The following is a 25,000-nucleotide window of genomic DNA, read 5'->3' on the forward strand; positions in this document are numbered from 1 at the left end:
TTTCAAAATATGCAGCCAGTCTACTCATCTCCCAGTAATCCTTAGTAGAATACCTTGGATTTGATTCAATCTCTCAAAGTAGCTAACGTTTAACACGTGAAACTAATTGCATGAAAATAAAATAATTTATTTTCGACATTAAGTACAGAATGCATTCTTTCACATCCACTGAAATTAAAAATGTTTGCATGTTCCACAGCAAAATGTTCTTACACTGCATTTGATAGTACAGTGCAAACATTCTAGTTTCAGCGTAGTTTTGTCAACTTTACATACGTTATTTTCCTATTATATAATCAGGTCACTAGTGAGTTTTTTGAACTTCAGTTAGGTGTCATGACTTGATTCTTTTCATAATTTTAAAGTTTAAAATCTTCAATTTATGTCCATGTTTTGCATTATGCCCATACGTTTAGATTGTATACATTATGGAATTACTATGGTAGCACAGTTGTCAGTGCTTTTGGGTCATTGATCCAGCATCTAGGATTCTTTGGTTATATTAAAGGTTACAAGGATCCATTACTTCTAAAGGATGAATAGAAGAAGAAGTGGAAACAGATAATGAAATTTAAAAAAGGAAAAAAAAGTTGAAAAAGAAATCGGTGAAGTGGAATGTAAGGGAACTACGGCACTGTTTTAAAATTAAATTAATTAAAATTAATTAGCCTGGAAGTACTGCTGCTGTCAAAAGAAAAGATTTTTAAGAAAAGTATATGTTGTGTAGTATTTAAATTATATGTGATGCTGGGGAAAGTCTTAAAGCAGGCCACTTTAAGTATTTATTTTTGTTAAACATATAGGATTTAAAGGAAAACTGCATTTAAAATTGAATTTTAAGAGAGTGAAGAGACACTAAACTTGTCCCATCTTAATTTAACATAACTGTAGGTAGTCGGTTACTGATCGGAATTAAAATGACTGCTAATCTTTTAATAAAATTAAACAATGTTAATTTTAATCATGTGTACATTATTGTTTATGATATGGAATTAAAATATGTTGCTTTGAGATTAGCAACATATAAAATAGAGGGAATTAAAATACCAGTGTGTGCACACATTTATGTAAGAGTATTTTTACCTGTAAAATGACCCAGAAGTCATTTATTTAAAGAGATTAGGAGTTGAGGATTTCTCTTCCCAGCAGTGTCTTTTTGCCATCACTAGTTGTAAGTAGTGGTCATGTGTGTATAGACCTACAATTTATACAACAGAAATATAGGATATGTTGCAAACTTTAATTATTATATTAAATTTTTTGTGTTTATTTATTTTATGAATGAGTAAATTGACTTTTAAAGTATTTCCAGCAGTTTCCAAGTTATGAAACTACAAAGCCAAAATTTTCAAAGTCTTTCAAGCATCAAAAGAAATATATACTTCTAAATAAAACTTAAAATAAAAAAGGGAATGACTCTAATAAACATATTGCAGAATGTCGATACTGCCTAATCATATCTACTTCAGGTGCATATTTTTTAAACTTTCAGGTTGAAAATGAGTAAATTACCTTTTACAAGTAATGGTTTGTAAAGGTTTGTATCAAGTAGCTGTTTTTAAGCTGTTTTAAATATTAAGTCTTGTAAGAAGTATTAAAAGCATATATATATATATATTTTTTTTTTTTTTTATTACAGGTGGTGTGCTGAAGGAGGAAATTTAATTTGTTGCGACTTTTGCCACAATGCATTCTGCAAAAAATGTATTTTGCGTAATCTTGGTAGGAAAGAACTCTCTAGTATAATGGAGGAAAATAGTAAATGGTACTGTTACGTTTGTAGTCCTGAACCATTACTGGACCTTGTTGCTGCATGTGACAGTGTGATAGAAAATCTGGAACAGTTTTGGCAACAGAACCGGAAGAAGTCAAAAGTAGACAGTGAAAAGTCTAATCGTGATGAGCATACACACAAACATTCACTTAAAGACAAAGTGGCATGTAACGGAAAGGAAAATGTATCTGATAATATGGGTTCAGGCACTACAACGTTTTCGTACAAAGCACTAAAGGTACCCAAAGAATTAATAAAAAAGACAAAAAAACTGGTTGAAACTACAACTGGTTTGAATACTACATTTGTGAAATTTTTACAGCAAGAAACTGAAACTGGTCCATTGAATAAAATGAGGTTAAGACATTTAAAAGCCTTTAAATCAGTATTGTCAGACCTTAAAAAAGCTCATTCTGCTTTAGAAGAAGCATTGGAGAAAGAGCTTAGAGAATTAGAGCTTTCAAATGGGGAGGACATTGATTGTGATCTAAACAATGGAGACTTAAAGGTTCTTAAAGGGGAAAAAGATGTCAGTTCTTCTGAAAATAATGCTGAGCATTTTTCCAAGGTTACTACAGACAATGGAGTTATTGATATATTAGAAGTCGACAACAATGGCGCAAACTCTTGTTCACTGATCGATCATTGTCAGAATGATAGCACTATAAAAATTCATGTTGGAGAGGCCAACTTTGTTGGGGAAGACAAACATAAATCTCTGGATGGTGTATTAGATAGATCAGCTGAGGAACCAGTAATTTTTGATTCATCAGATGCAGAAGAGGACAATATTAATAGTGACAATGATGGTGGAGTGCCAGATCCAGGTGATGTTTCTAAGAGTAAAAATGATGGACAAGAAGCTGGTAAAAAAGAACATAAAAATGGAGAAAAAGTGATATCTACAGTTGGCTCAGATGATAAAGAGGAATCTGTAAATGCCTCTGAGTCATCGTTGGATAAAGATATTTTAACTGTTCCTTCATCAGTTCCTGATGAACTCTTTGAAGCTGCTGATTCTTTTATGGAAGCACGTAGTAAAATAACAGATGGAGATGAAAATAGTTTTTCAAACTCAAAAAGAGCTACAAAATTTAGTGACTCGAAAAGAAAAACCTTGAGAAAACATTCTGTTGAGAGAAGGTCATCTTCTAAAGTTGAAGCACCCATTAAAGTAACAAAGGAACTTGTGGTGAAGTTAACTCCTGTTTCAATATCTGATACTTCCTGCTGTAAGCCAATGAAAGGCAGAAATGAATTTGATAGTGATAAAAGTGAAGAAAGCAGTAGTGAAAAATCTGAGAACATGTGTGATGAAGAGAATGAAGAAGTGCTGCCTCAGGATGATGGATTAGAATGCAGGCGTTCTCCACGTGTAAAGACAACACCTCTTAGAAGACCAACCGACAGTACTAAACTTTCATCTCAAACAGAAGATCATAGTGACAGTGAATCGGATGATGAAAAGCCTGAATTTCCAGTTAAAAGCAAGCCAAAGTCTTCAAGTAAACTTAAAGAGGTTTCACTAAATGCAAGTCAAAACATTACTGTTTCACAAGCACCTACTTCTGCAAAAGATTTAGATCTTTCAGATTCCGATGAAGTGCCTGAGATTTTGAAAAGGTCAGCAGAAATGTGTCCATCTTCACCCGAAGTGGATAGCAATGTAGATTCTCCAAAAAGTGTTAAAAGGAAATGTTTGTTTAATATCAAGAAAAGTACTCCCCAGTCCAAAGATAAAAAAGCTACAAAAAGAAAAATGAAGAACTCATCAGAATCTGATCCTGATGTGCAAAAGACTACTACAAAACCTGAAAAATGCACAAAGAAAAAAAGACAAAATAACTCTGATTCTTCTAATTATGATTCTGACCTTGAAAAAAAAATAAAAAATTTTAGCAAATTAGAAGCGGTGAAAAAGGGAAGTCGCAGAACTAAAAAACTTGTAAAGAATGTTAAAAAAGAGGAAGAAAAAGAGGGAGAAAATCAGCTTTCTGAAAAGACTATTCCTAAAGAAAAGAAAAAAATCAGATCAAAAGAAAGACAAATAAAAAAAACAGTTTCGGAGTCAGACACTTCTTCAAGTGAAGAGGATAAACCTAAACAAGCAGATTACAAAGAGGTTGGGGAAGAGGATAGTAGTGATGAACAGAAGATTAAGCCAATAACTGAAAATGTAATTGGTTCACTGCAGAAGGAATTTTGTCAATCATCAGGTAAATTGTTTAATTTTATTGTACTGTTAATTGTTTTTAGTATGTCATTTAAATAAAATGTAAACCCAGAGTATCCATCTTGTTGTAAAGGTAGCAGAGTTAGCTATGGGGCAGGGGAAGATATAACATTGAACATTTCAAAGCTCGTCTAGATATTCTTTCCCAACCTACTAACCTAGCTGGATTTATTAATAGTAGTCATCCTGCCAAACAAGAATTTGAAAGATACAATAATTTATTCTGATAAATTGTATGAGCATGTAATAAAATGTGTAAATCCTATGCAAGAAAACATTGCAGGTTGAGAGTTTATTATGAAAAGAATTGTCTGCCCACAGTAGTACATATTTGTTACTTACATCTAAGTGAATCAACATGGGATGTCACTTTTTTTTCTAAGTTAAGTTAAACTCTGAAGCCTTTCTTCATGTTTTGCATCAGGTCTTCAGTAATGACGTTACGTGTTAATTCAAGTCCAGGGTTAAATTCTTCAAGTGTGAGACTCAAAATATTGAATTTGAATCCTCGCTTATCTTAATGATGAAACATGAATGTAAATCAAGTATTTTAATAGGAATATGCTTCTGTGGACTGGACTGTTTGCATTTTGACTGTTTGTTGTTTCATACAATCAAGCAGTAGTAGAAGTAATTAGTATTGTAAATTGACAGACCTTTAGCAATTGTAACAACATTTTTATTTATTACTTTCATTTGATGTGCTTCACAAGTGGATAAACAGTCATTCACTTGCATATATATTGAGTGCAAAACTAAAGTTCATATGTGAAAAATAAGTAGCAGAATTTTTGTATCCCCCATGATTAGACTTTACTGACTATTATCCATTTTTGCATTAATAGTTAGCACCTTTCCTCCCCAGGTTGTCAATAGACATTTCTGTCTTTACTTGTAAATTAAACAGTATATTAGGTTAGTTTGGATTAAAAGTTTGGACTGGCTTGTCTTGGTCTTTAACTTGAAAACAACAACATAGTATTAAACGGTTTTTAACAATGCTGAGGTCACTAAACACAAACTGTTTTCTACTGAACAAATTTGTGGGGATCAAAAGCATTATTGGAAAGAGTCTTGCTTTCAGACACTTGGAAATAAATGTTTTTCCCAAATCTACTAAAAATCTGTAAATAAAATTTAAAGCACCTAACCAAATACCAAATAAATAGGGTATTACCTATGTTTTAAAATGAGCATAATTTTAAAGATGCTGTAAGTAAATGATTTACCACCAATCTTGTGTAATGAGTACCACTTATGTGATTATCAGATTAATTAATTTTCTGAATCTTAGCTTTGTGAACATTATATACAGTACAAATCTGTGATGCACCTTAGGTAATATATTCTTACTAGCCAACATAATCAGGCCGTTTTTTAAATGATTTTTAAGCACAGGGAGAAAATTAACATTTGAAAAATTGGTAATGTAATAAATCAGCAAGAAAAGCAACATTGTAACAATGCACGGAACGAACCAACACACAATCATCCGTGCGGCGCTCAGGCGCGGAGGGTGGAATGGGAAGAGAGGAGAAGGACATCCACTCGCTCCCTCCATCATGCTAGTCTGCTGATTTCTCGTCCAGTATGCACTGCCTGCTCATGTGCCCACCTCGTCACTCGAGTCGTTGTCTTTGCACAGTCCAGATGCACCTGTGACTCACGTAGACTTTTCATTCCTCTGTGCGGTTTTGGCTGCCTTTCTATATATAATCCACCAAGACACCCGACCACGGTAGTAGCGAGGTGGGAGGGTGGTGTGTACAAAGTGCAGGACCATCTTAGAAGACGCATGTTTGTAGTGGATGCGAATTGCTGTATGTAGCGTGTAAAACAGTTTGCTATGGTCACGCAGTCGTGAGTCGTAACCGAAAACTCGGTTTTTAAAGACTGCTTACTTCATTGTGTATACGACTGTAGGTGAATGAAAAGATATAACTCTGGAGAGGGCAACATATAATACAGCGTTGTACACGCTGCACACAGCGATTCACATCCGCGACAAATATGAATCTTCTTAGATGGTGCTGTCGCGTCCACCCATGCTCTCGAAGCACACACACTGCCTGGTCATGTGCCCGCTCGCAAGAGCAACTAACAGAGACTCGACCACCAACTGTAAGACCATGAAATACCCCTCGCAAACTGCTGTACACGCCGCATACAACGATTCACATCTGCGACTAACTTTTTTACACACTGCATTTAGCGATTCACAGCCGCGACATGATTTTTCTTAGATGGTCCTGTTGCCTCCACCCTCGCACTCAAAGCATACACACTGCCTGGTCATGTGCCCGGTCGCAAGAGCAACTGACAGAGACCCGGCCACCGAGTCTTAAGACCATGGGAAACCCCTCGGAAACTGTTTTACACGCTGCATACAACGATTCATATCCGCGACAAACAAACTGTTTTACACGCCGCATACAGCGATTTACATCCGTGACAAACATGCCTCTTCTTAGATAGTCCTGCCGCGTCGTGTGGTGCCCCTGTGTGAACCGGTCAGGCACAGAGAAGTTCAGCTGCTGAGAGAGCGTCTCGACTGTTGCAGGGCCTGCATTGGTGAAGCAGGTGAGACGGTAATGAAACAGAGGCACAGGTAGCGAGGTGGGTGTGTACAAAGTGCAGGAGCATCTAAGAAGATGCATGTTTGTCACGGAAGCGAATTGCTGTATGTAGCGTGTAAAACAGTGTGCTATGTTGAACGCGGTCATGCGCCGTAACCGAAAACTCGGTTTTTAAAGACTACTGATTTTAACCTCAGTTGTAAAGGAACGTTTTAAGGATCCCATGGGATACCCCTCGCAAACCGTTTTACACGCTGCATATGGCGATTCACCTCCGCGAGAAACATGCCTCTATGAACAGTCAGCGTGGGTCGGAGCTGCATTTGCCTCTATGACAGACGAATATAAATGACGCCATTTTTTCTGTGTCGTCGCGTCTGAGTTGGTGGGCGTGGCTCTGCGAGTTGTCTTCGTATCCAATGGTCTTGGAGTTGGTGGGCGTGGCTCCTTCCTGCGTGTGCCATAGGTGTCTCACTTGTCGGCGGCTTAGTGAATCCACGCCCCTTCCGGCGTGCTTTCCATGGTTGTCTTGCCTTAGTGAATTATATATATATATATAGATTCTGCTTTCAATAAAAAGTCATGGAGTATGTTCACACTTTCCATATTAAATTAATTCATATACAGATTATTTTTGTACCTCAACACAGGATGAAGATATGACCCAGGGTTTCTAAGACGCATCAGGCTACTGCTCCAGATTTATTTCTGTTGCTGTCATGAAAACCGTTGGTTTACTGTCTGGTTATAAAATGTTACAGCCCAGTCATCTTTGTTTGTATCCACTGAATTTACCCTGATGTGCATGACTGGCTTTTGTGGAAAACAGGATGGTGGTAAAAATGGATGCCATCATAAAAAATAATCCCCCTCCAGGAGGTGGTCTCTCAGAGCACTTTTAACCACATGCTCATTCCACCACAGTGTGCTAAAATGTGCCTCTGGTGATCTTTTCTGCCTGCTACTCTCAGGCAATTCAGTGCTTCCTTCCAACTTGCTTTTTAAAGTTCATTTTGAAATTTCTGCACAATATACATTTACTTATCAATTGATTGTTGGCTGTATTATCTGTCTTGCGAGTCTGGATCTTTGCTTTTTATGTTTCTGCTGTTGTTTGCTTATGAGATTTATCTATTCTAAACATGTTTGAGGTTCTAGTAAAAATGAGCATGCAGATTAAACTAGAAATTGCCACTTCTAGATTTGATAGAAGTAGAACATTTTTTGTCTGTGGGCCATAAATTTGGACTGAATGAGTCCACAGTTAGCTACGTCAATTAAGGAATAAAGAAATTTGCATAAAGCTCTCCCAAACCCCAAATTGTTATAACAAAAGCTGTGAAGATAGTGTCTCAAGATTGATAGATAGCAGTCGAATACATTAAAAACGATGGACACACATGATCAGAATGATCAAGACCCATGTATTTGTCATGAGAACTTGCGCACACTGAAGAACTGGGATTTTGAACACTTCTTTCGTAGGAGGATAGTCTCCTTCTTACACTTGATATAACACATGGTATGTTGTAAGGCTGTGCTATATGTTGAGTTTTAAAAAAATATTGACATATTTTCATATGCGATATATAATGAGACTACCGTTTTTATTGAGTCTTTGTTGCCTTAAAATTATTCAGTTCGCCTTTCTCTTCTCCCTGTTTGTTTCTCACACAACTTCACCCTGTCCCACCTCTTTCCCTTCCTGAACACAACTCGCCCCTCGCCCACTGTTTTACGCAGTAAGTCCAGCATGCAGCGACAGGATGCAGACGGATACAGACATGAAGAAGAGCTGTTTGCTAAAAAGAACAACAATGTCTCAATTATTTGGGGCTAGTTCAGTGTCAGATGATCAGCAGAATAATGTATTCTGTACAGAATGCAGAAAATAGGTCTTGTCAAAAGCATTGAGCGCTACTAATCTTTTCCACCATTTACAACAGCGCCATAAAGTGCACTATGAAGAGTGCGTGAAAATGCGTGCTGCAGCCCACACTTTGAAGCCTTCCCAGCCTTCTGCCCTGAAACAAACCACGTTACAAAACTTGTATACCTGTGCTATGCCTAATTTGGAAATATTGAGAAGTTACTAACAAAGTGGGTTATGTATTGCAGTTTTTTTTTTTTTCATGTTTTCTCTCAGGGCTAAATATTTTTCAAAAAACCTCAGGTTTCTAAAAAGTATACAAAGCAATAGTTTCTCATGTGAATCAAAATAAAACATTTGTTGCTGCATCCAGTGTGCTGTTGCTGCATGTTAGAGATCTGGCAAAGGCTGGTCACATCAATCTGAGGATTGATCAGCTGATACAAGTACCTCACTTTTATTTCAGATCTCGACCTCCAGATCACTTGCACCAAATCATAGTCCAACAAGTCAGAGTCCAATTCAAAATAATAAAATATACGCAAAGTGTCATCCGCAGAGTATTTTGCTTTTGCACGTTTGCTTCACTCTCTTGCCCAGTGTCGATGCCATTCTAAACATTGTTTACTCTGTTACTCACACACACGCAGGGATACGATGTCAAGTCAACAAGTCTAACAGTCCCCCAAGCAAAGAGGATCTACCTATAATGTAATGGTGAATTTGATCGACATTTATAACTTTTTAGCTCTCTGTCCGCCCTAAAAGAGTTCAGTAAAAAGTTTTATAGAACCACTTACAGAGCTAAAAGTGCTTATTGACCACAAGATAATCTATTTGAAATGTTTAAGCTTCTACAGCTACCACTTATGGAAGTGAAACTTTGTTACATAAACTATCAGCCCAATTGGAGTATGTGCGTACTTGTGTTAGACTGAGGATTGTGAGACTGAATGAGAGCCCCAGCTGAGAAAAGACAGGAAAGGGAAGGGGAGCACTCACTGTGTACAGTGTGTGGCTGCACCTATCACTGGTGATGCCTCTGCACCACGCAATTCCGTGTGGAGCTGTGTGAAGGTTTTTACAGCAACTGTATTGTCAATTTTGCCACCAGCTCCCAAGTTTTTCTTGAAAGATTGAGGGCCACTTGCGTGGCTGGATGCAGGTTAACGTCATACCCAGGAGCAATTGCGGTTAAGGGTCTCGCTCAAGTTCCCAAAGAAGTGTTATGGTGGTTGCAGAATTTGAACCAGCAACCACCAGCAAATCCTTACCACCAGAGCACACAACTCCCCTTAAGAAGAAACATGGATGCATTTTAAATTCAGAAGTGTTTGAGATTGAAAAGGTCTAAAAATATACATCTGTTTCACTCATTTGCTGGTGATTTTACCAAAATGGTTTAACTAAAACCATTTACAGATTGCACATTACATAACACAGTTTACACATGTAGTTAAATCTTATACATCCCTTCTAAACACAGATGGATGTTCATTTGCTTTTGAGTGATCTGCCTCTTTACATAAAAATGAAAGTGATTTTAAAAGTTTTTATTTTGTGTGTTACAGGACATGGTATGGATGATGCCCGCATCACCCGGTCCCAGTTCTCTGTGTAAGAAAGTTGTTGCTGGTTTTGTTTTGCCAGTTGTGAAATGTTTTGTTATTTGCACAAAGTCATATATGTTTTTACAGAACTACACACAGGAGAAGCACTTTGGTAAAGAAAGAACTCTCTACTTCAGTTGAAACCCAATTTTTTAAGAGCACGTTGTCCTTTTGTTATTTTTGCTCTGTATCTTTTCTGTTTACATTTTCTTAATTGCACAGCTGTGAGTCTTGTGTTATGCAGGAAAAGAACATTATTTTAGTTTATTCATGGCTCATTATTATGTAATATATGTCGATAGTTTTTTTTGAGCCATTTCTCATGTACATCTGCAGCTTAATGTTTAAAGTGCCTGTATGATGTTTGAAACATGTGGCTTTGATTTTGAACTGTCTTTTTGTTATTACTTTATGGGAAGAAAAATTATCGAGATTAGAGAAAAAATTGTTTACATTTATTCCTTTTACATATTTTTCCTTAATGGTGAAGCAGTTACAAACATGTAAACTGTACTGATGTCGTGAAATAATAGATAATACTTTGCAAAGTGGTGGAAAACCCTTTTTATTTTGTTGATTTACTGGCTTACTGAAGTCAGTTCTGGTAGCTAAGTCTCATTTATACAGTTTAATTTCATTTGATGGTGCATATTACTGTGGAAATGCACGAGTATACATTTATTTGTTCAATTTAATTATATGTTATAATTATTAATACAGGTAAAATTCCATTACAACGAACTCCTAGGAACCTAAACAATATGTTGTTATAACGAAAATTTCATTGTAGTAAGGTTCTGTATTTGTTACTGTTGTGCTTTCTTTAACTTGCGCCCACGCGTTTGCAATCATTTCAGTAGCTTTTTTTGTGTTAATTTTAATCTCCTCCTGCCTACAAGTTATGCTGACGAGAATTTTTCTCAGCATTTCCTTGCAATAATACACTTTCCCAAAGCGCGATTGCAGCATCTGTGGAAGATTGCTTGTCCGTTGCCGGGGCAGAGTAAAAACAGGCTCATAGCACTGCAGTGAAGTGACATAGAAGCAAATCATAAAAGATCAGGGTCACGCTATAAGTCCCTGTCTTGCATTCCAAAACATGAGGCTGAGTCCCAGTACTTTAAGAAAACCAACTTTATTCGGCTTGAAACAGGAATGGCACACTTATTTATTGTAGCGTGATCTTCTACTCTGCTATACACAGACACAGTCAGGCTGCATCACCCATTGATATCTTTTCTGTTTGCTTAGGCGCAGAGACGCTGCATAGCGAAGAGACACAGAATATCTTTGAGCCAGCTGTTGCCCCGGCAACAGATAAAGAGAGATCGAACTTTGCAGTGCTTTTCGGTGTGTCGTCCAGTTAGAGGAGGTCTCAAGAGAGTTTACAAACCTCACATTTTCTTGAATGAGTGCCACATTAATAGGAATGTTTCTTTCTGAACCACATAAAAACTGCTTTTTCGACATCTTCAAATACAGCAGTTCACATACGTTTGCAACACAAGATTTTTTTCTTTTTTTGCTCTGTCTTTCAAGAAAGTTGACAGTGTCGATGGCGAAATTCCAAATTCACTGGCAACGTCTTTTTTTGCCGCAATTGAGCTTTTTTTCTAAAATGAACTGTTACCGTTTTTTCGTGTCTGCTGTTTCTATACGAGGGTGACAATGAGTTAAATTCCAATGGATGTTTTTTAAATGTTGACGAGCAATAAGCAAAAGGTATCACTGAAAACTGTAGGAAACAAAGGGCAAAAAAAAAAAAAAGCAGTACGAGGAAAGTTTGAAGAAAGAAAAACAGTGTTTCTGTTTGGGGATCATTGTGCACAACTGAGCTGTGGCCACAGAACTAGCTGCTCTGTGGATGATTCATTCAGGCATTTCAAGGTCTTTTGTGCACTTCGTTATAATGAAAGTATCTGCTGAATGTACTTCGTATTAACGAGATTTCTATAGACTTGCGTCATATGGGGAAACTGTCGGGGCCATAAAAATACTTTGTTGTAATGAATATTTTGTTGTAAAGATATTCGTTATAACAGAGTTTTACCTGTAATCTGGAAAATATTTCCTCTACAAGTTGCTGCAGGTCTTTTAAAAATTAATCATGCACTTTAAAGTTAAGTTGTTAATTAAGGAGTGCTCATTGCTGTCAAAACATGTTTCAATAAGTGCTCAATAAACTGTATAATACCACCCCAGTCCTCATGGGTTATGTTTACTCATCCTGTGAATGTTAAATTCTTTGTGTCTCATCGACTATTCAATCAAATTTCGCCCAGCAAGTTTTCATTTGTACAAAAACATCAATATGAATTGGCCAGTTTAAACCAGAGAAGAAAAAAACATTGTATTTATATAATGCTTTTCAAGACACTCAAAATGTTTTAAGTAGTGGGGCTTGGCATTTCAGCTACCATCAATGTGCAGCATCCACCTGGATAATGCAACAGCAGTCACCTGGCACCATAGTGCTCACCAAACATTAGTTATTAGGTGGTGATAGAGTAGTGTTAGGCAGTTAGAGACTGTGAATGATTAGGAGGCTAGAATGTCCTCCAAAAGTCAGGACCTTGGTTTTACGTCTTCTTTGTAGGACTATGCCATTTTTGCAGCCTGGTGTCCTTGTCATTGCATTTGGGCATTGGGACCCACAATTGGATCACAAAGTAAGCTCCTCCTGATGGCCTTGCTAGCAGTTCTATAATCAGCCACCATAGCTTATCCTAGATGGTCTCCCATCCAAGTACTGGTAAGGCCCGAACATGCTTAGCTTCAGGTATTTACGTACTTGCTCTTGAGTGCATTTGCAGTGGTTTCTGGCTGCTAAAATATTACAATCATAGCAATATCAAAACACTGGCTGATATTGTGTTTTGATTGCATGGCTTTTAATCAAATTATAAAACAATTTATTAAAATGTGCATCCGCAATTATATACTAATTTACAGGAGTGCATTTTGTTTTTTAACTAGAGTTGCATTTATCAAAAACTAGCAAAATACCCGTGCTTCGCAGCAGAGAGAAGTAGTGTGTTAAAGAAGTAATGAAAAAGAAAAGGAAACATTTTGAAAATAACGTAACATGATTGTCAATGTAATCAATGTAATTGTTTTGCCACTGTTATGAGTGTTGCTGTCATATACATAGAAATATATATATATATATATATTTCTATCTATCTATCTACATATATACACACACATACATACACACATATATATATATCTATACTAATAAACGGCAAAGCCCTCACTGACTCACTCACTCACTGACTCACTCACTCATCACTAATTCTCCAACTTCCCGTGTAGGTAGAAGGCTGAAATTTGGCAGGCTTATTCCTTACAGCTTACTTATAAAAGTTAAGCAGGATTCATTTCGAAATTCTACATATAACGATCGATAATGGTTGACAACGTCCGCCATATTAAACTTTCTTATTTATAGCCCCATCTTCACGAAATTTGGTAGGCGGCTTCCCTGCGCTAACCGAAACCAATGTACGTACTTATTTCGGTGGTATGACGCCACTGTCGGCCGCCATATTGAACTTTCCAACGTCACTAATTCTCCAACTTCCCATGTAGGTAGAAGTCTGAAATTTGGCAGGCTCATTCCTTACACCTTACTTACAAAAGTTAAGCAGGTTTCATTTAAAATTCTACGCGTAACGGTCATAACAGTCAACAACGTCCGCCATGTTGAACTTTCTTATTCATGGCCCCATCTTCACGAAATTTGGTAGGTGGCTTCCCTGCGCTAACCGAAATCAATGTACGTACTTATTTCGGTGGTATGACACCAGTGTCAGCCGCCATATTAAACTTTCCAACGTCACTAATTCTCCATCTTCCCATGTAGATAGAAGGCTGAAATTTGGTACTTATTTCGGTGGTATGATGCCACCGTCAGCCATATTGAACCTTTCGACGGTCTTTGTTACTTATGGGTCCATCTTCAAGAAATTTGGTACGCGGGTTCTCAACGCTAATTGAATCCTACTTACGTACATATATACGTCAATAGCCTGCAGCTCGGTCACCGTGTGAGGCAGCGTTGGATCCCACATCCCAACGTCTCCCACGTTGTTCGCTGCCTTCCTATATAAGGCCGTCCGTCGCTCCAGTCTTTACAGTCCCCTCCTTGCTTCGCCATGGGATTCTCGTCTCCCTGCTGATAACTACAGCCTTTTTATTTAATCCACGGCTTCTCCCCTGTTTTATTGTTCATTTATTACGATTATAGTTATTGTGTAGGTATTTTAGACTTACCTTACATTGTTCAGGTACCCATTTCCTTTATCATTCCAACCGTACCCCCATTAACATGCCTATCGAGGTGATCACCATCAATCAAAGAACTGTCACTTACCGAGTGGTTTCCATGCTCGGAGATGGCACCTACCTTTTCCATTCTCTTTGTTACATATTGCACGGCCACATCAGGCTCACTCTTGATATCTGGAGGAACATTGTGTCTTATGTATTGAATGACTGGGACAGGTTCAAGGTGTGGACTGATGACAGTACAGGAGATAATTATTCTACACAGGAGCACTAGAAGAGTGAAATGCTTAAGCCCTTCACCTATGCATCTGCATGTGAGTTGATGGCTGCCGGTGAATTGTTCGGTTGTCTCTTTCAAGTGTACTGAAATGGCCAAATATTTTACACCTTTTGACAACCGCCAATGGTTCTTAAACATCTTAGATTGACAGGTGACGATTTCAGTAGTGGACACTTTGATGTTTATGAATGTTAAAACTCTCAAAAGCTGGATGTGAAGTTATCGATGAAACCGGTTGTATACTTACAACGCTTGACAGATGCCGAATGTCTCTTCAACACAAGTCCTACAAATACTGCCGTAATTGAAACAAACCATGAAACTCAAACCGGTTATCACAGCAGCAATCCAAGCTGTGAGATTTGAAACAAGATTACTGTTCACATGGCCAACTGTACGTTGCATGCTCAAGAGTAAGCTCAGCGCATAGCTTGGTCATATTACAACCGGATGGCCGAACTCACAATGTGGTATACAAAGAGATCCTTAACAAATAATTATTGGTATATTTTCCCTCAGTTTAAAAAGGTTTAATTTTCTTCTTAATTAAAATTTTAAGGCAGTACTTCGCCGCTGCAAAGCGTGGGTATTTTGCTAGTATACATATATATCTATATCTCTATCTATATTATATCTATCTACAGTGGTGTGAAAAACTATTTGCCCCCTTTCTGATTTCTTATTCTTTTGCATGTTTGTCACACAAAATGTTTCTGATCATCAAACAAATTTAACCATTAGTCAAATATAACACAAGTAAACACAAAATGCAGTTTTTAAATGATGGTTTTTATTATTCAGGGAGAAAAAAAATCCAAACCTACATGGCCCTGTGTGAAAAAGTAATTGCCCCCCGAACCTAATAACTGGTTGGGCCACCCTTAGCAGCAATAACTGCAATCAAGCGTTTGCGATAACTTGCAATGAGTCTTTTACAGCACTCTGGAGGAATTTTGGCCCACTCATCTTTGCAGAATTGTTGTAATTCAGCTTTATTTGATGGTTTTCTAGTATGAACCGCCTTTTTAAGGTCATGCCATAGCATCTCGATTCAGGTCAGGACTTTGACTAGGCCACTCCAAAGTCTTCATTTTGTTTTTCTTCAGCCATTCAGAGGTGGATCTGCTGGTGTGTTTTGGGTCATTGTCCTGTTGCTGCACCCAAGATCGCTTCAGCTTGAGTTGACGAACAGATGGCCGGACATTCTCCTTCAGGATTTTTTGGTAGACAGCAGAATTCATGGTTCCATCTATCACAGCAAGCCTTCCAGGTCCTGAAGCAGCAAAACAACCCCAGACCATCACACTACCACCACCACATTTTACTGTTGGTATGATGTTCTTTTTCTGAAATGCTGTGTTCCTTTTACGCCAGATGTAACGGGACATTTGCCTTCCAAAAAGTTCAACTTTTGTCTCATCAGTCCACAACGTATTTTCCCAAAAGTCTTGGCAATCATTGAGATTTTTCTTAGCAAAATTGAGATGAGCCCTAATGTTCTTTTTGCTTAACAGTGGTTTGCGTCTTGGAAATCTGCCATGCAGGCCGTTTTTGCCCAGTCTTTTCTTATGGTGGAGTCGTGAACACTGACCTCAAGTGAGGCCTGCAGTTCTTTAGACGTTGTCCTGGGGTCTTTTGTGACCTCTCGGATGAGTCGTCTCTGCGCTCTTGGGGTAATTTTGGTCGGCCGGCCACTCCTGGGAAGGTTCACCACTGTTCCATGTTTTTGCCATTTGTGAATAATAGCTCTCACTGTGGTTCGCTGGAGTCCCAAAGCTTTAGAAATGGGTTTATAACCTTTACCAGACTGATAGATCTCAATTACTTCTGTTCTCATTTGTTCCTGAATTTCTTTGGATCTTGGCATGATGTCTAGCTTTTGAGGTGCTTTTGGTCTACTTCTCTGTGTCAGGCAGCTCCTATTTAAGTGATTTCTTGATTGAAACAGGTGTGGCAGTAATCAGGCCTGGGGGTGGCTACGGAAATTGAACTCAGGTGTGATACACCAAAGTTAGGTTATTTTTGTAACAAGGGGGCAATTACTTTTTCACACAGGGCCATGTTGGTTTGGATTTTTTTTTCTCCCTAAATAATAAAAACCATCATTTAAAAACTGCATTTTGTGTTTACTTGTGTTATATTTGACTAATGGTTAAATGTGTTTGATGATCAGAAACATTTTGTGTGACAAACATGCAAAAGAATAAGAAATCAGGAAGGGGGCAAATAGTTTTTCACACCACTGTACATAAAAGCAAATTTGTGGAGTGAAATACCAATAGAGCCATTTTTTGGTTTTTTTTATTGGTGTTGGTGCAAAGGAAGATTTTTAATATTATAAATATTTTCTTTTAATAAAATGTGAATTGTTTGTATTCTTCAGCCATTTACAGCTCCTTTATTGCATAAGCAGAGTAATAGCTGTTTATTTTTGGGGATGTAATTTTGCACAATAATGCAAAATTATCCTTAGTGAATAAGGAGTTATATTAGAAGCTTTGAGAAGTTTGGTAAAATCATATATTGTTGAAGCTATCCAGCATTAGTTTTAGTATTCACCTGTACCATGGTTTTAGTAAAGTTAAGCTTAGTAGTGCATTTGTACCACTAAAGTAAAAATTGGTCATTTAAAGTTAGGTTTGGCCCACATAATAATGGAAGGAGTGTTTGCAGAATGTTTTAATCTTGTCTTCGTTTCAAATAATAAAACTTCTGCTTACTCATACATACTACTCCAACAACTAATCTTTTATGTATATTAAATTGTTTTTATCACTTAAACAGTCTTTTTTAAATGATCAGTCATTAAGATCTGACATATGCAGGGCATTTTAAATAATTACATTTTCATGAACAATGTAGTAATGCTGTTAGTTAACCTAATTGCATTTGATGTGTCTTTTGTTTTAAAATTTCTCTTATTTAAAAAAAAAACAAAACTTTTATTTTTGCCATTATTTTAAATACAAAAATATAATGTACATCTTTAGTATTGTAACTTACGAAATAAATTATATCAAATACTGCAAAACAGGGTTGTCACAACATCTGAGACTTGGTTTTTTACAGTATTGGTGGTACAGAGGGAATGCTGGTACTGCACATGTGTATGATTGCAAGATGACATGTTACTTTGGAAGGCACAGTGATACATGATGAAAACATGAGTAAAAACTACACATGGTAATGGCTCACAGTGCTATAGAGAGCAGAAGTCATGTGTTGTCCGAAGCAGAAGTACAGTATGTCATGTTAAAATCATGCTAATATTAAAAAAAAATATAATTACACAACAGAGGCTTTGTGTTCATTCTCTAATTGCACATCCGTAGATGTGCCACCTGCGCCACCTCCACCTACTCAAAGCTTCATGATGCTCCAACAATGATGGATGGATTAAAAGGAAGAAGTCTACGTGACCATCATCATCATCAAGCCCTTCCGTGAGAATCCTAAATCCAAAGAGGTCTGTTTCATTTGTTAGGTAGAATGCCTAGAGGGGACTGGGCGGTCTCATGGTCTGGAATCCCTACAGATTTTATTTTTTCTCCAGCCGTCTGGAGTTTTTTTGTTTTTCTGTCCCCCCTGGCCATTGAACCTTACTCTTATTCGATGTTAATGTTGATTTATTTTGTTTTATAATTGTGTCTTTCATTTTTCTATTCTTTAATATGTAAAGCACTTTGAGCTACTGTTTGTATGAAAATGTGCTATATAAATAAATGTTGTTGTCTGTCAAAGCATCTTTTAAGCTGTCATTAATATAGCAGAATGAAAGCAGGAATAAATTATGGAAATAAATTAAAAGCTTTAAAGAGGGCATGCTGGCCTCTCAGGACCCAAGTTTCAGACCACCTTGGTCATGTCATCAGCTTCCTCGTACAGCCTTTCTATTTTCTTCAATTTAATCTTCTAAAATTTTCTTTATTAGGTTATTGCGATCATATGTATACACAGTTTTTTGGAATAAAAAATGTAATACAATTTATTGTACACTTGAATAATGCATTGAAGAAAGAGCTTTGAATTGGCTTGTTGCAAATAACGTTGTAGGTTAGGTATTTTGGATTTCAGTTACTCTGTTGAATTCTGATAGGTTGGTTGGATTCCATCTTTTTTGTGTGTGTTTGTGTGTCTCTTGATGGTATTGTGTCTGAAGTGAAGTCCGTGGCAGCTCAGATTTTTTTGAAAAAAAAAGTGCAGTGAAGCTGTGGGGTGGGGTGCAGGTGTGTGGTGGAGTTGCTCTGGAGTGTTGATGAGGTGATTGGCTGATTGTGCATTCACATACAGAAATACATGACTTGGCCAGTTGCTTTGTTAACATTTTTGGGGTTGTGATTTGGTGCATATGTCCCGCAACATTTAAGAGAGAGACCAATCAGCGGAACAGGCGAGGACAGTGACTGGAGAAACAAGGCATTAAGCATGGTGGAGAGGAGGCAGACTGGTAGAGCCCTGTGAATGAGCAGAGTTAATGGTGCTCTAAGGTTTTCCCCGCAAAACACCTGTATTGGAGCAGGGACTTGGAATGACACTCCCATGAATCAACGAAGCACTGACGCAGTGTAAAGGAAGACAGATAATTGGTTAGGTGTGTCTCGGGCAGTGCCGATTAGGACAGGCATCGCTGCCAACTGTGAAGTCCTGCTTGGATGAGATTTGGAAATAGAGACAGTCACATCAGACTTAATAAGGTGTATAACTTGATGACTTGTGGCATTTTGGAATGAGATTTTTAAGTATTTTTTGTTTTTTTAAATTCCACATTGATTATTTTTTAATTGGTTTATTTAATGATTTTATTATTATTTACACTGCACTTTATACCTTGGACTTTGATTTAATAAACATGGTGTACGCTTTGCAGTTTGAACAGATGAACCTGATTTTTATATCTCACTCACCCATCTTGTTTACAAAATGCTAGTGGACAATTTAATATTGGGTATGCTTCCTGGATGTTGCCCCCTGACATATCACAGTGTCACTGTTCTGTTGAAGCAGTAAGAATCTCATTGTGCTATGTGCACTTGATAATAAATTCAGATTTCCAAAATGTGTGTCTACTAATCTATACTGAGAATAGAACAGGCTATTTTGTTTGTTCAAGTTCACAGGGGAAGCCTTGCATGCCTCCGTTCCTCTGTTCTGCATTTAGGACTATGTACACTGGCAGTGCTAACAGTTGTAGCAAGTACAAATCAAGCAAGTTTCAATTGAAGTGGCTGTTTAGTTTGTCCATACTAACAATGAAATGAAATTAATTTGTTATTGTCAAAATTAATTTATTGTTTCGAAGCACAAAGCAATGTTTTCCAGGTAGCAGAACTTGCAAAATGGCATATATCATTTCTAAATATAAACATGCAAACATTTAAGTTTATGGTATTAATTTAGTTTTTGTAGCCAACCTAATGTTCATGAGTATAAACCCTAAAATATGGCGAACATAGTAAAAACACATCTGTCCTATTTGAAAGGTACTTTGGTCAATGTAATGCAGTTTGTCCAGTTACACTGCAAGTAATGTCAGTTCAGTGAATATTTTAATTCTGCTTTAGTACAACTAATAGGAAAATTAGGCTTTTGAAATCAATGCAACTTTTAAAACACCACAGTCGTAAGAAAATCTGCAGGAAACGTAGCATATGATATTGGATAAGCAAAATGAAATAAGAGGAACATTTTTTTTATTTATTTATTTATTTATTTATTTTTTTTTATAACATAGGTCAAGGTAATTGTTGAAGCCCTTCATGGTTCTTTGCTAATACTGTAAATCTTTCTAATTTGTATTAATAATGCTGACTTCATTATAAGTGCGGCAGTAGAGGCGCTGCTGCCTTGCAGTAAGGACACCTGAGTTCAGACTAACATCAATGTATTGAAGATAAATGATAAATATATATATGCATGAGATACACTTTGGAAAGTCATAAATAATTTTCTGTACATTTTTACTATAGAAAGGCATAGAGGTAAAGGAATTGCCAGATTAGCTGGTTCTAGAACACTGGCTCATGTAATCCTAGATATGTTGATCCATATTAACAGTTGTTCACTGCAAAATTTATAAGCCCATATCATTTAAGGATTAAACAGCCAATCAAACCATGGAACACAAGTCTGAGAAACAGAAGCTAACATTCACGCCTGCAGAGCAAGAGATGATGGTGGTAGCCCATATTCATTATTAGTACATTCTCCAGATAAAAAGCAATACAACAGCATCAGCTGCCAAGGAAAGGAGAAGGTGTCAATGAATATCACTTACACACTGAGTGAATGTGTACAGCAGTGAAATCTATGTAAACTTTGTGCAGTAAATTTGCATTTGATTTGAATTTGGGCTGCTTGCTGCAACAGCGAGTCTTATCAGTTATTATTGCTCGGAAATGCCACAGTTATTTAAGACTAGAATTACCAAAGCCTATGAAAAAACTTGTTAATCTACGTTAGCGTCTTTTGTCCTGTAAATGTGCAGATAAAGACAAGCAGCCTGCTATCCCATCCCCCCACCGCTGCAGATCATGCACATTTCATGTGTGTTCTATTTCTACAACAATCTGTGTAAACACATTGTTAAAACAAACGTTTTTCATATTTTAAGGTTTAAGGTTTCTTTATTTAGTCATTTATACACAAGAAAACATGAAATTTGCCTTCTCAGTTGCATCTATTAACAGACCGAATGAAATAAAACAGACCAATAGAAACAAGAAGGGTTAAGGTAAGGCAGTTAGATAATACATATTTACACCAAAAAAAAAGAAGGTTACAGGATATATATCAAATCCTTAATCATAATCTCCGATATTTCTTATTGAAAAGTTGCATGGCACTAGGAAGAATTTCCTGGAGCGATTTGTGTAGGTTTTCAATACATGTAATGGATGACTGTCATCAGTTGAGATGATCTCCAGTTTCTTTTACATTGCCCTCTGACACACACTAGTCAAATCATCTACATCAGCCCCAATAACTTTAGCTGCATACTTCGTAATCTGCTGGAGCTTTTTTGAGTTTTGGTTTGTGAGACTATTAAACCAGGTAATGAAACTGAAAGTGATCACAGACTGGATCATACTGCAATAGAAGGACAACATGAGGTCCTGGTCTACTTTAAATAGTTTGAGTTTATGGAGGAGAAATAGGCACTTGTTGCATTTAGCGAATAATTTTTTTGCATTTGTATACCAGTTAAGATTGTTATTTAGGTAAGTTCCTAAGTATGTATATTCAGTCACTATTCCTACTTCCTCTCCCAGAACTACAATAGATGAACATACAGATTTCTGTCTCTTAAAATCAAATATCATTTCTTTGGTCTTTTTTACATTCAGAGTGAGAGAGTTTTTATTGTACCAGTTTACCATACAGTCCACTTGATTTAGATAGTGGCTTTCATCCTCCCCAGATATGCGTCCTATGAGCATGGTGTCTTCCGCATACTTGATATTGGAGCAGTGGTCATGGTTCTGTCTCAAGTCACTTGTGTACAGAGTAAACAGTAATGGTGATAAGACACACCCCTGTGGACTTCCTGTGTTTGAATGAATGACTATTGAAAAAGTGTCCTGAACTTTAACTGTGAATGGTTTAAAAGAAAGTTCTGAATCCATAGTGTAATAAATGGGTTTACATTCATACTGTTCAATTTCCCAATCAGTATGTTAGGCTGTATGGTATGGAACGCTGAAGAAAAATCCGAAAATGGTGCTCTGACATATGAACCAGGCTGATCAAGAAAGATGTAAATTTGATGTAAGATAACAAGCAAAGCATCTTCCACACTTCTGTTTGCACAATAAGCAAATTGATTGTTGTCTTGAAAAGACTTTGTCTCTGTCATTAAAATGTTTTTCACCAAATGTTCAAAGCATTTCATTGGAATTGATGTAAGTGCCACTGGTCTGTAGTCATTTAAACAGCTTGGCCTAGATACCATAGATACAGGGGTAATGATTGATTGTTTTCACAGTACAATACCACAGGTCAGAGACCAGTTAAAAAGCACATGAAAAACTGGAGAGAGCTGCTTAAAGCAAGATTTTAAGAGCCGACCTTATATGCCGTCTAGTCCCACTGCACTTTTTGTTTTGGCCTGCCGCAAGCCTTTCTCCACTTCAGTTAAACTGAACCCCATCACAGCAGAATTCCTGGTGTTTTTGTATTTTGGGTGCTGAAATAACTTGTTTCAAATCTGGCAAAAAAAGTTATTCAGTTCATCTGCTAAAAGTGTGTGGTCTTTGTCAGCTGGAAAATTCACATTCTTTTTAGAGCCCAGTCCTGTAATTTTTAGTCCCTTCCAGACCTGCTTTGAATTGTTATCATTAAACCACCTGTTGATTTTTTTTTCTCCATACATCTTTTTATTTTGTTTAATCAACCTGTTAATGCTTTGCTGTAAGTTTTCTTATTTTCTTGATGTGCATGTTGCTTTTCCAATAGTAATGCTTTAACCTCTTTAGTGATCCATGGCTTACTGTTTGGGTACAACTTGACAGTTTTTTCCTTATTGATCATAGACTCGCTTAATTTCATATATTCGCTGACGGTGTAAGTGGCCTCATTTAGTGATTGTGAGGATATCGGCACATCCCAGTTTGTACTGGGGAAGCATTTCTGCAGTTCCTCTACACTGCCCTTGCACCAGTTTTGTGTTATTCGTATGGCTGGTTTTTCTTGTTTCAGTTTCTGTTTGTACTTCGGGAGTAGATGAATAACGACGTAGTCAGACGCACCCAGGGCAGCTCTGTGATGTGATATGTAGGCATCAGGGACGTTTCCATAGCACTTGCCCAGAGTTTTGTCCCCTCTAGTTTTAATATTTACATACTGATGATAATTTGGTAATACTGACTCCAGATTGTGTAAATTAAAATCGCCTCTCACAGGTTTGAAAGAACCAGGTGATTTGGTTTCTAGTTTATAAGCAGTTTCAAGAATCTATTCAGCTGCAGCTCCCACATCAGCATGCGGCAGAATGTAAACGACTGCCACAAATAATTGATTAAACTCCCGTGGTAGATAATATGGGCGAAGTCTGACGGTGAGTAGTTCAATATTTGGCGTGCAGATGCGCTCTTTTTCAGTGATATTCCTGCACTACCTTTTGTTAATGTAAAGGCAAATCCCACCACCCATCTGCTTACCAGAAGTTGTATTTCTGTCTTGGCCGTACACAAACAAATCCATCTACTTCGACTGCTGTATCCGAGTCTGTATTCTTAAAGCAGGTCTCCGTAAAGCACATCAGGCAGCTTTCACGGTACTCGTGGAGGTATCGTGCAGATGCTCTCGGCTCGTCCAGTTTATTTTGCAAGGACTGTGCGTTGCTCATGATGATGGTTGGCAAAGGTGTTTTAAAAGTTCTCTGTCTCAGATGTACTCGTAGTCCACCTCTTTTTCCTCGCTTTCTGGGTTTCAAAGATTTTAATTCATCCGGTATATTAGTAATACACGGGGAGTAACTGGTAGTTGATCTCGTTGATAGCAGCGCATTCTGGCTGTAAATGAACAACGCCAGCCACACACCTGGGATTTCCCGCGCAGATAGCGCGTTAGTGTTCCATTGGATTCCAAAGGCGATAACGAATTATCTATACTAATAAAAGGCAAAGCCCTCACTGACTGACTCACTGACTCATCACTAATTCTCCAAGTTCCCGTGTGGGTAGAAGGCTGAAATTTGGCAGGCTCATTCCTTACAGCTTACTTACAAAAGTTGGGGAGGTTTCATTTAGAAATTCTACGCGTAATGGTCATAACTGGAAGCTATTTTTCTCCATATACTGTAATGGAGTTGAGATTGATGGCCGTGTGGGACGGAGTTTCGTGTGACATCATCACGCCTCCCACGTAATCACGTGAACTGACTATCAACGCAGTACGTAGAAAACCAGGAAGAGCTCCAAAAAGCGCTGAAGAAAACATGCATTATATAATTGAGAAGGCAGCGAAACAATAAGAAGCGAGCGACTGACATTTACAACCATATTCATGAGTGCTGCTACTTCTGAAAAAAAGCACGGTGTAAACTTAAAGTTTAAATTAAATTCATAGACAGGCTGCCACTGGCGTTTGTCATGCCCACGGTAATGCGAGATACTAGTTTAATCAGAGGACGCAGGATACAAACGAGAGTTGTGATCACTTTGTAACTAAGTTAAAATTGCAGGTGAAGGGCTGTGCTTATGCAAATTCCGAGAGACTGTGTTTGTGGGGGATTGACAGTTAATGCGGTGGGGGAGTCACGTCATCAACTCCCCTCCCATTCACCTCATTTCGCTGTGAGCTGAGCTCCACGGCTAACGCCGTCTTCCGAATCAACTTCGTCACACTGCCACCAAATGCTCACAGAAAAA

At 37.6% G+C, this 25,000-nt stretch overlaps 1 protein-coding gene across 3 annotated transcripts in view; it reads left to right on the top strand.

Moving 5' to 3' along the window:
- The window catches only part of atrx (ATRX chromatin remodeler), a 352,828-nt gene that overhangs the window by 101,882 nt on the left and 225,946 nt on the right, over nt 1–25,000 (top strand). For all 3 annotated transcript variants that reach the window (XM_039765743.1, XM_039765744.1, XM_039765745.1), the window contains one exon: nt 1,640–3,990. In XM_039765743.1, the coding sequence (XP_039621677.1) occupies nt 1,640–3,990 (2,351 nt within the window). The remainder of the gene's footprint in view (nt 1–1,639; nt 3,991–25,000) is intronic.

This window comes from Polypterus senegalus, chromosome 10 (genome assembly GCF_016835505.1).
Source record: "Polypterus senegalus isolate Bchr_013 chromosome 10, ASM1683550v1, whole genome shotgun sequence".
Classification (NCBI taxonomy): domain Eukaryota; kingdom Metazoa; phylum Chordata; class Cladistia; order Polypteriformes; family Polypteridae; genus Polypterus; species Polypterus senegalus.